Here is a 15,385-nt window from a genome sequence, read left to right as displayed (position 1 = left end):
GACGAGTGCAACTGCCTCTTCGTTATCTCAACATCTCAAGTCCACAATGCTCCAACGAATGCTCACATTCCAGCTGTTCCTAGAAGTAATCCCAAAAAGCGTCTACACGAAGAAGAACAAGAAGAAAATGGCCTCGATGCTGGTACTGCTTCAAGTAGTCGGCTAGGGGAGAAATTCAGAAAGCCAATGAAAGCCGTACAAAGGACTGATGCTCCTTCCGTCCCTCCGTCTTCACGCGCTCAAAGCGCAGCACAGTCTGTACCTCCTGCATCGTTTGTCCCTCAGACGCCGGTACATTCTGTGCGCCAACAATTAACCCCCAACGTCGATGACAATCCAGGCCCTTCTACTAGACTGCCACTTTTCCTCTCCTCGCAGCCTTCCCGCAAGGCCTCTGACCCGGATCCCAGACCTCCATCTTCTCAAGAAGATCGCCTTCCCCTATTTTATCCGATGTCTCAGATGTCAGCGGTCGACGAAGAAGTAATCAGGGCATCTGGATTAGGTGTGGAGAATATGAACGTCGACGAGCTGGAGGCAATGTTGGAAGGCGATGGCGAGGAAGTTGCGTTTGACTTTGGATCACAGACCCGACCTGGAGAGGAGGTCGTGCCCCCTTCATGGCCGAAGGATCAGGATGACGAAGACTACCTTGAGTTTTTGGATGACATAGAGTTCGAACCTACACAGGCGGGAGACGCCAGTGAAGGACACAAGGTAAGTCCCTGCAGAAGGATTCATTGAAAGGCTGTTCTCCTGAAATTTGCCTAGACGTTCCAACCACTCTTCGAGGATTGACGAATAATGCCAAGCGATCAAGAGAGTGGGTTTTATTGCAAGTCATTAGGCCACAGGTATCGCGACCGCCCCTTTTTTGGTGTTTGACGTCCCAACGATAAGATTTACTGGTTGAGCATTGTTGAAATTACTAGTATGGCCTATACATGATTAGCTAATGATACAGATGGAGCTGCAGTGATAGCAAAAAATACAATAAACTATTCGAACTAGACGTTGTTTCCACTACTTCGTATTAAGATTTTGGGTAAGCTGAACCTGTAGGGTCGTTAAAAACAAAATTGAATGAAAGACCTTCATTAACACATACCTCGTCCTTCGTGATAATTCTGAGTTCGCCAGGTGATGTCGCTTTCCCACTAACTGCGCTTGCAGCAACCTGCATCGAGCGAACGACGTTGGAATGCTTCGTAATCCAATAATGAATTTCATCAGGAATGATTTCGATAGCAGCTACACGGGGATCATCCTCGTTGCCCCTGTGAACACCATCGTGTAAATCACCGATGTATGCAGTAATGCTTCCAACAAGTCATATTAGAAAGCAAATCCACAAAGGAATTTAGCGTAGCAGACACACAAAGTTGACCAATGCTTCTTGATAACATCCTTGTCTTGCGTTACTTTCGCTTTGCCAGAATAGGATGCCCAATTTGTCGATGACTGATCATAGAAGCTGACGTTGACATGGTCGTCATTTTTTATTTCTTTGAATTTTGCAGAAACGTTGTTCGCAAGGAAAATGAGACTCAGCTGGGTCTCATTGTATGCTGTTCAATACGAGATCGTCAACTTCTGGCTGTAGCTCGGCTTTTCAACACGTACGAGTTGCTGGGTTCATAGCCCGAGAGTGCATGCTGCCATCGTCTCCTCGAGTGACTAACATACCCGTCTTCGCGGATTGGATAACACTATGAAGATCTGCGAGCAGAATTGAACGATGTCCATGAAAGTAACGACTCAAAAGACCATACCACTGATCTTCTCTTGGAGAGTGAGGTTCTCATTCAGAGCAGCTTGTTTGTATGGATCAAGACGAGCTTCTTCGTTTTGCGACATGATGAGTGGGAACTAGTAAGTGAATAACCTTCAAGAGTCTCACAAAGCGCCCAGTATTTATTCATTGCTGGCACACCTCAATGTTACAGCTGACGTCGATACACCGCGTTGGATGACGCAGTAGTGTGGACTAGTGACGTCATGTTCATTCATGCCATTTTTTGAGGCGCGCGCATTTTGGCTTGATCATGCACCACACACACGGTATATGTAGTAAGATAGGAAACACCTGTAAAGAATTATTAGCACCATATCGTCGGATCTGAACATAGTGGGTAACAAACTTGTATCGACATACCGAAAGTTGACATCATCAATCTCAGATCGATTCAAAGTTACTCGTCGTATGCCTTGCTGGTGGTGCCCCAGTGGAGACTGACACAGATGCTGGAGTCAACTTATCGGTAAAAAGATATTGCATTTCAAGTTACTATATGCCAAGACACTTCGTATACAGCATCCCTCATCATAATTCCTGGACCTGATTGACTGCCTGCTAATTTGTTATCCCATTATAACTCTAGGAGGTCACAGTAAATTTACTGGCGTCTTCAACAGTAGTCCAGCAACTTGGGTCACAATTAAGCGAATGCAGGGTGGTGTCATAGGACTTACCTCTATAACCCTATAACTAGCGCTCCATATTCGTATAAATACTTTCCCACTTCACACGTCGCTTGCCTATTCTTCGAAACTGGCAGAATTGAGCAGAATCACACTATCAATTATTAGCATTAAAATGGCCAGGAAAGAATATGCAAGTCTGTCTTGCCATATCTCCGAGCATCTCCAGAATATGCATTGACGGGAATTATACAGTGAGATGGGTAAGAAACGATAAGATATGTAATGTCTAGTGTAGCCCCACTGGAGACGATGACTGTTGTGTCATGGTTTCCGGCACTAATGGACAAAAAGCGGTGTTAGCGAAACAAGTCAAAAATATTGTTACGTGGGAACAGGGAAAAAATTTGCATTTTGTGAAATGGATCAGGTGAGCATAACATAGACGAGCGGACTTACTGGGAGGTAGTTGTGGTCGTGTGCCTTCGCTGAAGACGCGAGAAAGGAGTACACCGACTCCTTCGAATACACCTAGTAAAATTCCACAAGCAATGGCAGAACCTAGTGCAGATTTTGGGCCACCTAAGTAGCAAAAAAGTCAGCACTGATTTTTTCCTTTTGATTCGTCATGAGATGAGCAAACAGGTGTGTGCGCCAAACATTTGACTTCTGCAACACGATGATACATTCGGAAGGCCGAGAACCAAGCTTTGAAAATGTTAAAGTATGACTCACTTCGGGCAGCAAGACAACCACCAGTCATAAATCCTGATATGATAGCGTTCCATGCATCCTCCTTTTGCCGCCACCCCTTGACAGCGCAGTCAAACGTTGAGAACATGCCTCCCCAGACACCGAAGTTTCCACCTGTTACAGGTGCGCGAGCTTTTATTGTAGATATAGCGCCAACGAAACGTTCACCCTTGAGAAATGCAAAATGGATTATGACCAGTCGGTTGCCAAAGTGCAAAAATGGAGAAGGAGAAGAGCCAGATGAGAGTTTGTCGTGTATCGTCAGAGCCGAACGGACATACCCTAGGTGAGTTTCGTGCTCCTTTTATACCGTGCCAGATACCACCACCAACGGCACCCATGGAAAAAGCACCACCAAAGTCATTGAGGATAACCCATGGGCTACAGACACATTCCAACAAGACATTAAGTTAAAAGCAGCCATGCCATTGAGAAAGAGAACATACCATGGATCTCGGGTATGATCTGCGTGAGCCATTAAATCTGTTTACAACGTCGCTGGCGCTGACGAACCCTGGTAAGCTTGCTGTGGCGTGAACAGCCAAACTTTTTTCTTGGACGGGTATTTCCGAGTCATGTGATCGTGCCACATTAAACAGATTGATTTTCTCTTGACGCGTCTAAACACGAACCACGACAATCAACGGAACCCGTGCATCCATCATGGCTACGAAAAAAGCGGATAAGCACATCTTTCGGAGGCTTTCCCAGGTGTATGTTGAGATTCCCCCTTCACCCTTGCACAGGTCTCGCAATGCATCCATTTCTGCCCCACACGTGTCTTCTGTCAACCAAAGCCGCAAAGAAAACGCGTTGCTGCCTCTTGCTAACTCCCAAATGACACATAACCAACCCTCTAACTCGCACAAGAAGCGCAAGCGCGACACTGAAGAATCCTCAGATATGACTCTCGTCGATAACAGCCAACCGATTAAGAAGTCCAAGTCAAGTGGGACGAAAGGTCCTACTGCCGCTGGGGAATCTATTAAGCCCAAAGTTTCAGACGAATTCCCTGATGGTTATCATTATTGTCACCAGTGCTACAGGAAGCGCGATCAGTCAGGTATTTCAGTCAACCTCCCATCGTCATAGATGGCTATACGCGGATTGGGTCTGATGTCTTTGGATCACCAGCGATTATTCGTTGCACCTTCAAGGTTACGAAAGAACAGAGTTGTGGGGCAAAGTATTGCAAACCTTGCCTAAAGAACCGCTACGGCCTCGACTTTGATGCAATCAAAGCAAAAGGCGAGATAGCCAAATCCAAAGAGAGGTCCAAGCATGCCGTCGGGCAGGGACATATTTTCAAGTACATCGTTGTCTCTCTTCCTCTAACAGCGTTTGCTAATCGACCACAGGTGTCCGAGGTGTAACGACTCGTGCAACTGCGTCCGATGCAGAAAGGCAAAGGGTCTCCGACCGACAGGGTAAAAATGAGCACATTTGGCGTCAATCACAGCTCATATAGTCTTTCATAGGAAAGTTCTCAATATCGATGATATCGGTTCTAAAGTGGATGTATGCTCAAATTTCTCTTTTCACTTGCTTTACAAGCTCATCCGCATGCAAGGACACGAGTAATAAGTTGTCGCGAAGTGCATCAGGGAAGAAGTCCAAAGACCCTGCGGCCGCTAGGAAGACAGAGACTAAAAAGCCCCGGGCTGCACCACGGCCGAAGCTCTTACCAAAGCCAGTATGGACTGGTGTTCCCATCTCTCTGTCTCTAAGTGATGCAGAAGATCGCTTTCATATTCGGGAATTTGTTTTACGTTTTGCTTCCGCGTTGGGTGTTTCTCGAACACACGTAGAAGAGCTAGAGGAAATCCAAGGTTTTAGGGGTCGCGGATCTGAAGATGATGATGACGATCTGGTTGCCTGGGTTAGTGAGCCATGCGTCAAATCAATTATCCTCGGGCTGTTGGGAATGCTGGATCTGGATGGAGAAGCTGCCAAGGTTTGCTCATCAATGTCATCCATTCGAGGTTTCGTCAACTAAACTCTCGCCGAACTTAGAGTACAGACGCGGCAATCAAGGAAATTAGACACAGTGGAGCAAATCTTAACAAACTATGGGCAGAACTATCGTCCCTGCGCGATGGTTGGAGTCGGACGATAGCAATATCTTCGAGCTCTGCTTCTTCCGGCAAAAGGCTAACATTCCCTGACCCCCTTCCTCCACCTGAGTCTGCCACTGTTCACCAAACTCGTAGTGGCGCCGCACAGGTAAATGCAACGGGAGTAAATGTCGTTCGAACTGCACAATTGGTTCCTATATTGCATGCTCTGGTGGACGCGGTCATAGATACCGATGCTGTCAGGGAAGAACTGGATTCAGGGTTGCAAGAGGCAAAAGAAAGAGCTAGAGAAGCCCGCGAAGGCCTGAAAAGAGAGAATGAACGCTTCGAACAGGAAAAGCAAGATGAAGATAAGAAGGTGCATTTAATTTTGGCTTCATCGCTACTTCTTTTTATTCAAAAATACTATTTAACGCTTGCACGGTAGGATAAATCAAAGCTTCGACGTCATAAACGTATGGCAGCGGACATCGAACAAGTACTCAAACTCTCTACATATGCATATGCTCCCCGTTTGTCACCTCTGGGCAGGGACCATGAAGGACGAACTTACTGGGCCCTTTCCCCTGGTTTGGTGGAAACAGAGGCTGCACTCGATACCCTTTCTTCCGTATCTCAGGGCAAGACAGCCTCGAGAAAAGCTAGAGGTCGCAAACGCATGGTTCCCTCTGAAGAGCACCGCAGTTCTCTGAGAAAATGGTCCTGGTTCATAGGTGTTTGGGGTATGCTACCTCCGCCTGAAGAACGCAAAATCATCAGAGATTCGGAAGATGACATCTCTGACGATTCCGTAGATGAGGAAGGAGAGCAGTGGTGGGCCTTCTGGAATCCCGAAGAGATATCCAAATTGGCGACGTGGATCGCTTACAAAGCTGGCCTATCAGAGAAAGAATCAAGGCCTAATGAGGATGATCGAAATACGCATTCAGGCATTCCTCTTGGTGGTACTCACTCTCTTCGAGTGGAGTCGTCTGTCAATGGCGAAGAAGTAGACGACTCTCCAGATGAAGACGACAATGAAAACGACGATTGTATGGATTCGACGAGGATGCCCACTCGGGGCCAGCTGAAGATGTTAATCAAGGGGTTGCAAGAATACTCAGCTTTGCTCAAGTGGCGTACAAGCAGAGACGAAGAGGACCATAAAATAGCCCTCGGTGACAGCTGAACCCAAGAAAATTACTGTCTCTTTCATTAACATGTTCGTATACCTAACTAATTTGCCATGTATTCAAGTACTGTATATGGACGTCACATGGCTTTCCTCTAGATCATTATTCTTACAATATTGTTATGTACTGTTTCATTTAGTTACCGTTGTTATAAACTCCTCGGTGTTGGTGGGCCGCTCGACGCACCTGGACAATTGCTCCGCGAGCCAAATTGCCAGGATGTGTTTGCACTGTAAATGTTTTAGATGTCGATAAATATAGATGTTTCATTTTGAGGAAGTACACACCGTGATGTGTGATTCACTCATAAGAACAGCGAATGCGAAAGAAGGACAAGTGCAATAGCATGATGCAGATGCAGGAAAATCCAGCTGAGGGAAAACGGTGTAAGCGGCAGTAGAGCCAAGGACTTCGAAGTAAGAGCGTCCCCAAGGGCTGGTGTATTTGATAACTGGTACATATCAAGTATACCATGAAGATCAAAGTAAGTATATGTTTAGCACAACTAGTTAGGTAGTTGACATACCACATGCCCTATCCACAAGGTCAAGTGCTGCTACAATTGTTGTTTCAGGGAAGATGGATCGGAGCCTCTCCAAAGAGCCATCTACTGGATTGGATAATCGGCGAGTCAGATTAATTTCATAACTTGAAGTTAGATGCGGCATATGGACGTACATTCATCGACCTTCACCGAATCTATTACAGCCTTTATGACCTGTGCTACTATATTTTCAGATGACATGAGTAACTGAAGATTCGCGGAGAAAAGCATATCATCAAAATTCGATAATTCAGCTGTGAAAGGTGGATGCTCACAGAAAGTCAAATTCTTATAAGTATCATACCAACAGATGATCACGCATATAGAAATCGTTGCGAGTCCGGCGAAGATCGAAGGTGAACTCAGCAAATAATAAGTCGCTGCACAGCTTCTAAGTGACCACCATCATTGTTTACATCGGAGGCTGTTGCCAAACAACCACCTCAATCGTCGGCTCGGATCGATGTGATCTTATCTTCTGAACTGAACCATTATCGCTGTATGAACCGTCCGTTGTACAATGCCAACAAAGGAGTATCTATTCGTATTTGCTCAAGCGCATGATGAATTTCGCATTCCGGAGCTTCTTTCCATATCTGAGCTCCATGGTTTCGCAATCCATTTCCCCGACGACCCAGAGGAGCTAGATGTCACAAGACCCTTCATGATACTTGGCCTTGACAGAGAAGAACACGCAAACATTCTTGCTAAACGATGCATCCTTATCAGGTGAGGTGGCTGCATACCTCTCAGAGTGTATTGTGTAATCTAATCAATTTCTCAAATAGATCTATATATGAGTTTTATGCCAGGGGAAGAAACTATCAAGAACTGCATGAAAGAAATCGCCTAGTTCAATCAAAATGGTTCCAGTACGCAGCGGATACTTCGTTCAAGTATGTCGTAGCGGGTTACAACCACTCAATATCCCAGCGCCGTCAGCGCGAAGTCGTGGAGACGTTTTCTTACATGGCTTTCATGGGAAAAATCGACCTAAAAGATCCCGAGGTGGTCATGGGATGTTTTGAAGAGTGTGAGACATACAGTTGGTTATCATGGCTGACCCTGAACTCGGCTCTCAGACGAGGATTCTCGTGGAAAACCTCAAGAAATGCGCCGGCAGGATGGAGACTTTAGACAAGTATACTTCGGCAGGTTGGTGCGTTTTTCACGATGGCCAACTTATTACCCATTCTACATGGAAAATATTAATGTATACTTGTGCAGATTGAAGAAGGCTCCGCACGGTCATTAGTGACAAAATTCGATGTCAAAAAACGAGAATACTTTGGGAACACGAGCATGGAGGCAGAGATATCTCTTTTGATGGCTAACCAAGCTCAGGTATGAAATCATCATAAATCCGCCCTGTCCTTTTAATAAGCTTACAATCAGGCTTCTCCCTCGAAACTAGTATACGATCCCTTCATTGGCACTGGAAGCATGGCGTATGTAAGCTCTGCAATGACCAGATACCTTGCCAGCCCCTCCATTTATGAATTTTTAGACCACTGCCTACTTTGGTGCCCACGTATATGGCTCTGATATTGATGGGCGGCAGATGAGGGGTAAAGGTGCATATACTATTCCAACAAACCAGTCTCCTGTGTGCGACTAATTCCTTCTAGCAAAAGTGCCCGGAATCCTCCGAGCTGCTGCGCAATACGGGGTTGCTGATAAAATTATAGATTTATGTACTTTCGACGTGACAAAAAATCCATGGAGATGCGGAGAACTATTCGATGTAATCATTACAGATCCTCCTTGTGAGTTCCACCATATCCGATGGCAGCTTTATTTCTGAGGAATATGTCAGATGGCGTTAGAGCTGGTGCTAAACGCCTCGGAAGAAAGAAAGAACGCGAGCCGAAACAACAACCATTTACCGGCCCACGTCCGTGAGTTGAAATTAACTCTTGTCTGTCTTACGATGATGTTGATGCGGCATACTCAGAGACGACTTGCCTTACATACCGCCCACTAGGCCCTATGAACTGTCTGATCTGGTGTCAGATTTGGTCCTGTTGGCCCGTTATCTACTGAAGCCGGGTGGTCGGCTTGTATTCTTTTTGCCAACTGTGACCGATGAATACGAAGAAGTGGATATATATACTATGTTGTGTGAGGGCATGGAGGTGCTTGCCAACTCGTTGCAGGATTTCGGATCATGGGGTCGCCGAGTAAGTCACGCGATGTTTACATTGTTTCGTTTTTGGGGTTTATCACTATTGCAGCTCATCACCATTCGCAAAAGTACCGCGGGCACTTATGGTTCACCATTTCTCGTTGAAGGCCAGGATGTCGCCATCCAAGCTGCCGAAGTCCCACGTGGTCACATCCCGGCCCATAAAGACTTTAGAAACAAGTATTTTCAAGGATTCAAGAAGCAAATAGAGGAGGTATGAATATCTACGAAGAATAAGGGTCCAGAATCGTTGCATTGACGTACGAGTATAACGCGGCGACTTGGCAAGGTATCATCATTTTCAAAACGTGTGTTCCGGCGCTGGGAACTTGAGGGAACATGCAGCTCACTGGCCCATAGTCGGATAACACTGCGAATGAGTCTAAACAAAAATGGGTGTGACGCGGGTCGGATGCAATACAGCAAATATGGCTAGATAACTGCTTCAAACTCAGCGGCACTCCGATTTGTCCCTTGGCCCCAACAAGCCCCAAGAAGGACACCCTGTCAGTGAGTGCTAATTACCCGCCCTCGCCATGTCCACTGAGTGGGTCACCATCATGCCCAACATGGGGAGAATTGACCATCGCCTTCCCCCAGTTGGCATCGAACATCTCTTCCGTGATCCACACAAAGATCTTCCTGTTGAACTGATCGTAAACAGTGATCACGTTGACGCGAAACGCCAACGTTGGTCTATATCATGGACTGTAGGCTCGTCGTCAGATGGGCATCGTATCCATAGGGTTCTGCAGGTCGTGCGCGAAGTGGAATTTGGTCACTACAGCAATTGGGGACCAATCACGCGAGTGTTTGAGCCCGTGCAAAGGAAAGTGATACCAATTACCACTCTGAATCTGGCACAGCGCAAAGCGCTTGAGGACATCGCTTCCTCTGCTGAAGTGCCAGTTCCAGGCGCAGAATGGAATTGTCAAGATTGGGTCGTTGAGGTACTTCACAGAGCAGTAAAAGGAGGGCTAATGGCCACTGAACAGGTGGATAGGGCCTTGCGCGAAGCTAGACGATCATCGTAAGGACAAAATGTTGGCGTCGGTAGGCGTATTCAACGTCGCATCGTAGCTCAATTTCTGACCAGAGTGGTAGATGCAAAATCAGTGCCCAATTCACTTGAGCACTTTGTATCAATAGACCTGCCGGAGGGCAACTTTGTATCACTTTCGGTTCGGACATCCTGCCCTTTCTCGCATGGACTCTGTAAGTTTGTCATGTATACCACACGCAGTGCTATGTTTTGCTTTCTTTTTCTTTCATCGATGGAATTCCTGTGGTGACAGTTATATATTCTAACTGCGATCGGCGTAGATCCGGTACAATAGGGAAGGTAGACTAGATAATGGATATGTCAAGCAAAAATATAAACATACGATCTATTGCTGCCTCTTAGTTTCTGAAATTTTCTGCTCGTCTAATACTCTCCGGGCCTGTTTTCCACGGAGCAGGAAAACAAGTGATCCAATGGTCGTCACAAAAGCGCCACCGAAAATGAAAGCTTTATGCATATTATATGGTGGATTCGCATCTGGTCCGTCACGAAGAGCGCCTTCAACTGTTTTATCGAGAAATATGAGATATATGCATTCGACCTTAGAGGAGGTTATTTACCTAAAATGAATATGATGGCAAAGAGATTGCAGCTGAGAAAATCAACATCAACAAGGAGCTACAGTAGACTTGATGACTGGTTACGTACGAACACCATAGGAGCGCAGAACTTCCATCGGCATTCCTTGTTAGTTCGCAACCAAGTTCCAACCCAACGGGTAACATAGTGATCGAGCAACAGCCTATGAGAGCCATTATTACAAACAGTGCAGCAGTGTTATTCGGCGTGACTAATGTAGCAAGTTACATTAAATGTCACATCAAGAGCATGGGAAACATGTAGACTTACCAGCCCAGATCAGCGATAACCAACACCCAGCAACAATCGGTACCAATATTTTCACAGTCAGGGCGAGTTGATGCGTTAGGACACGATCGAATAGAGGCGCAGAGATGATCGAAGCAACTAAACCACTTAAAAGAAGAGTGGCACCCATGTAGCCACTAACATCAGCCGAATACCCAGCAGGCTCCTTGAAAAAGAGCAAAAACTGAGGTTTTGCGGGAACACAGCGCAAAAAAAAGATTGCCATACCATGTATTGGGCGGATAATATAGAGAATGTATTCGCCCTAAATGAATATGAGGAAAGTTCAATTCATCTACATACAAATAACTCACATTCCTGCTAGCACACCAAATATAATTATTACGATCATAAAGTCAATCCGTTCGCGTAAAGTCATATGCGCTTCTGGGGGACATTTGAAGCCAACCATAGCTCTCAGCAGAGATGTCATCTCTTGTGGTTTTTGAGAGCCCGCATGCGCTGATTATTTACGATAAAAGACAGTGAAAATATTATCATAGAGATATACAACTGATACTTACTTGGTGGTGTTGCGGGAGAGGAGTTGATGAGAAACACTGCTGGAGTCACAGCGGTTGATATGATGGCTAGTACTAGAATCTGGAAAAGGACTGTTCAATACACAAGACATATCTGCTTTGTAGCCGTGACCATACCGACTGTCGAGCAGTGCCAACGCTAGGCGATAATACTTGTCCCAAGGCCCCACCTACCGGGTTCGCTACAGATCGGCCAATGAGAGACAAATATAGAACACGATGAAGTTAGCACCCTACCAACAGCTATAATCATGGTGGCTGTTGTGCGACCTCTCAAATCGAACCACTTTTCTGAATAAATAGGCCCAAGGACTTGGAATATCGGTTGAGCAATAGCTGAGAAAAGCTAAAAAGGTGCATCAGCCAAAGCCAGTATTTCAAATGATATACCAACAAACCTGGCCAACAATGAGTAGTGCATATGCGCTCTCCGGAGACAAAGTGCCTATAGTTCCGGCATAACGTATCCAACCTGAAATCAGGAGCATTGCGACACCAATTTCGCACTGGTGGGTGGGTACTAATCAGCCGATGGATGGGTACGCGCTGGCCAGACCTACACATCTCCTTATCCCATATCTAGAGCAAAAGACGGGTATTGATAACGACACCGGTAGATATATGCAAGATACAATATTGCCTAGCCAATTCACTTGGTCTAACGATATGCCAAATTGGGTGGCAGCTAAACATAGTGAAAAGTGAGTTAGTGCCAGTGATATTCGATAACTGTATGATACTCCGACTTACTGTCAGTAGAGATTGGCCCAAACCATGGCCACGTCATTCCAGTAACAGCGCCCAACAATACCTTTGCCACTACGTCTTAAAAAATGGGAACCGAGGTTGATGTATGACTCACAAAGCCAACCAGACCAGCAAACCGCCGTCTGTACAATCTATAAACTACGTCCAAGTCATCCTTTTCCTTCACCTCGTTTGTGGTGCTGACACTCGTCCCATACCCCGTGTCCGTTCCAGCACCGTCAAACTTTGCGAAGACGTCCTGCTTGAAGTCTTCTTGACTGTTCTTATTGGGTAGTTTGACATCGTAATAATCATTGGGGTCCATGACATGAGGGTGGAAGCGGAAGCGAATTGAGTAACGATGTAAGTGAGCGGGGCTTGAGCTCCTCAGCAAATGGCCATTGAAGGAAAGGTGGAAGAAAGCTGTCAAGATACCTGCGATGAGGTTATAAAGGACCTGTGTTGTCACTAGACCGAAGGCTGCCAGGAACAAGCAACCTGACACATTCCAGTGATGTCAGTCTAATCCCTTATCTCGGATCTCTGCCGCCCCTTATTTAGACTCCGCATTTATGCTTATCTATATTCGGTTTATACCACATCCCGTCACGTCACTCACGTCACGTCTTCCTATCATCATGAGCGAATACTGGGTCTCTCGCAAGAAATACTTCTGCAAGTACTGTGAAATATACATCGCAGACGATGCACCGTCTAGACAGCACCATGAGAGCGGTCTCAGACACCAAGGAAACAAGGAGAGATTTGTTAGAGGACTGTACAAGACGGGAGAGAAGAGAAAGAAAGACCTGGAGGAAGAGAAAAGAGAAATGGATCGGATAGGAAAGGTGCGTTATCTCTGCGCTGGTGTTTGATTTATTCACACCACTAATGCCTTTTCTTTAGGCTGCACAGGCTGCCTTTGCACAAGATGTGGGTGCTGGTCACGCCAAAGCTAGCAGCAGTACCTCAGCTCCATCAACGTCTGCCCCGCCTCGGAAACCCCCACAAAAACCCTCAAATCCATACACGAACTATACCACAGCAGAATTTCTCGGATATACAGATCCAGACGCCGAGCGTTTGAAAGCTGAAGCTGAGCGTCGGCGTATGCAGGGCGTTGCAGGCGATTGGGAGGTGATTGACACCTCGTCTTCAAGTCGGCTCGCAGCAGCAGATGCTTCAGCGGACCCCACCATAGAAATAAGCGAGAATCGCAAGAGAGAAGCCCCTCCAATTGAAGAAGACGAGCGGCAATTCAGGTTGCGCCGTAAAGTTCTATCTACCGGGTTGGGCGAGATATACGATCCCGGCATTATTCAAGTCAAACCAAAAGTCCTAAAGCCAGAACTTGCGGCTGAAAGTGAAATTGTACCCGCCTCCCTATCTGCAGTAACTTCCGAGACTAAAGCGCTAGGTTTGCCCAAGTGGACAAAAGTTCAATGGAAACGAGCAGGCAGTGAGGAAGATACTGCACAGGCTGACGATGTGAAACCCAAAGAGGAACAAGACGCAGTTTCTAAACGTGAAGGGAGCGAATCGATGACAAAGTTGGAGATGGATGGGGATGCTAGTGTCGAGTTGAAGCAGGAAGGTTCTCTGTCGCTACCTGCGGAGCCTGGGACCAAGGAAGAACAGGTTCCAGTATCATTAGATGAAACCGTGCCTTCAGGCCTTTTTCGAAAGCGAAAGGCACCTGGCGGTGTCGCAAATAGAGGAAGACGCCAGATATGAAACTGTGTTTCATCTATGAATGAATCACATATACTATTTCGCATGCTATTGCAACTTCCAGATGGCCATCCACCTATCAGCTTCATGCCTATTATCTCCAAGTTTGTTATGAATGGTTTGCCACCTCCACACCCCTTGCTGAGGCATGACCCAATTGTTATTATTAAGCTGATGTGCTGACAGGGAAGTGTGTGCTTCGAGACCATAGCTTCTCCGACAAGTCAAATCTCAACCCTATACTGATATTGTCACTATATCCACGCTGCCTTGGCATCAATCAAACGTATCACGAGCCCTTTGTAGGAATAATTTCCTTAAGGACGAACTTAGGGATGAACATAAGTAGGAACGCGTGAGTCCCGTGAAGGCGATGCATGTGGTCGCCTTAAACAATACGTGTCACAACTGCATAAACTCCTAACGAAATCTATAATTGAATTTTTTTTCCATGCCTATCTTGCCGTATGTGCTCAAGTGTTGGAAGTCAGGACTAGTCAGGAGTGACTCAAAGTAAGCGCCAGGAGCGGGAATGCACTTGTACTCGTGACTGCCGGTTCCGGTGTCCTATTCCAAAAGGTGCATCGGTCCCGCATGCATGTTTTTGCTCGTTCCTCTCACCTGTTCACATTTGCCAATAATCTTTTATTGTCGCTGTAGCGATCTCACAGCATTCCCGGAAAAGTCGCAAACAATCCTTCAATGCAGGACTCTAAGACTGATTCCCCTACTGAGGACACTGGGCCAATACCGTTATCTTTTCCGGCAATCCTACGCAATCCTGCACTATCTGACCGATATGCACACTTGCGGCATAGCACGGCAAGAATCCCTCCTCCTATTTCCACTGCAAAAAAGGATAGAAGGGATGAACATGAGGGGAAGAGATGGATAAGGCGTAAAGATAATGGTTTGTGCTGCAGTTCGCTCCAGGAATAATGAAACTTACAGGATGATAGCTCGATTCGCTGGGAATCCTCATATCGTACTTGCAACGAAGAAAGACCACCTTCTCTCCGTCCCTCAGGCGCGCACTACATTTCCCGAACCACTGCCTCCTTATCTTCCGCGCAATATCACAGTCCCCGCCTCTACTCCCCCGGCTCGAGAACCTAACTCAGCCAATGCTGGGCGCTTCTCTCTCAGCCTCAAAGGCATGCGGAAAGAATTACGGAGATGGGGTACTCGTGCTGAGTCGCTTGTATGCGACATAGAAGCAGAAATAATGCAGTGGTTAGAGGGTGGGACTTTCTTCTCACCCGATTCAGAGAATGCCAATGCACTC

General features: G+C 46.3%; 6 protein-coding genes across 6 annotated transcripts; 3 read left to right on the top strand and 3 right to left on the bottom strand.

Moving 5' to 3' along the window:
* Positions 1-38: 38 nt before the first annotated feature.
* Positions 39-1,897, bottom strand: SERLADRAFT_466129 (uncharacterized protein; the record flags this gene model as incomplete). The annotated part of the gene is made up of 5 exons (XM_007317704.1): positions 39-1,056; positions 1,109-1,319; positions 1,379-1,568; positions 1,624-1,719; positions 1,773-1,897. The coding sequence occupies 5 exons, from the start codon at positions 1,855-1,857 to the stop codon at positions 1,024-1,026; spliced, it is 615 nt and encodes a 204-aa protein (XP_007317766.1).
* Positions 1,898-2,165: 268 nt separating this feature from the next.
* On the bottom strand, positions 2,166-3,690 carry SERLADRAFT_466127 (uncharacterized protein; the record flags this gene model as incomplete). Its single annotated transcript, XM_007317703.1, has 5 exons — positions 2,166-2,760; positions 2,881-3,003; positions 3,157-3,343; positions 3,456-3,555; positions 3,621-3,690. The coding sequence occupies 5 exons, from the start codon at positions 3,650-3,652 to the stop codon at positions 2,711-2,713; spliced, it is 492 nt and encodes a 163-aa protein (XP_007317765.1).
* Positions 3,691-3,837: 147 nt separating this feature from the next.
* On the top strand, positions 3,838-6,599 carry SERLADRAFT_448603 (uncharacterized protein; the record flags this gene model as incomplete). The annotated part of the gene is made up of 7 exons (XM_007317702.1): positions 3,838-4,237; positions 4,309-4,483; positions 4,533-4,601; positions 4,771-5,128; positions 5,188-5,607; positions 5,677-6,190; positions 6,212-6,599. The coding sequence occupies 7 exons, from the start codon at positions 3,838-3,840 to the stop codon at positions 6,415-6,417; spliced, it is 2,142 nt and encodes a 713-aa protein (XP_007317764.1).
* Positions 6,600-8,064: 1,465 nt separating this feature from the next.
* Positions 8,065-8,718, top strand: SERLADRAFT_387939 (uncharacterized protein; the record flags this gene model as incomplete). The annotated part of the gene is given in 5 exon segments (XM_007317701.1): positions 8,065-8,124; positions 8,193-8,309; positions 8,361-8,539; positions 8,594-8,674; positions 8,688-8,718. The coding sequence occupies 3 exon segments, from the start codon at positions 8,077-8,079 to the stop codon at positions 8,508-8,510; spliced, it is 315 nt and encodes a 104-aa protein (XP_007317763.1).
* A 493-nt stretch (positions 8,719-9,211) lies between these two features.
* SERLADRAFT_466115 (uncharacterized protein) lies at positions 9,212-12,881 on the bottom strand (the record flags this gene model as incomplete). The annotated part of the gene is made up of 14 exons (XM_007317700.1): positions 9,212-10,203; positions 10,255-10,717; positions 10,774-10,805; positions 10,862-11,003; positions 11,063-11,246; positions 11,309-11,345; positions 11,395-11,542; positions 11,605-11,683; positions 11,740-11,804; positions 11,860-11,968; positions 12,021-12,128; positions 12,183-12,307; positions 12,373-12,433; positions 12,485-12,881. The coding sequence occupies 13 exons, from the start codon at positions 12,692-12,694 to the stop codon at positions 10,539-10,541; spliced, it is 1,479 nt and encodes a 492-aa protein (XP_007317762.1).
* Positions 12,882-12,974: 93 nt separating this feature from the next.
* Positions 12,975-14,161, top strand: SERLADRAFT_466108 (uncharacterized protein; the record flags this gene model as incomplete). Its single annotated transcript, XM_007317699.1, has 2 exons — positions 12,975-13,217; positions 13,276-14,161. The coding sequence occupies 2 exons, from the start codon at positions 13,008-13,010 to the stop codon at positions 14,101-14,103; spliced, it is 1,038 nt and encodes a 345-aa protein (XP_007317761.1).
* Between the last annotated feature and the right edge of the window lie 1,224 nt (positions 14,162-15,385).

The sequence above is a fragment of the Serpula lacrymans genome (assembly GCF_000218685.1).
Source record: "Serpula lacrymans var. lacrymans S7.9 unplaced genomic scaffold SERLAscaffold_6, whole genome shotgun sequence".
Taxonomy (NCBI): domain Eukaryota; kingdom Fungi; phylum Basidiomycota; class Agaricomycetes; order Boletales; family Serpulaceae; genus Serpula; species Serpula lacrymans.
Note: the sequence above shows the minus strand (reverse complement) of the source record. Positions and strands in the feature narration are given on the sequence as shown.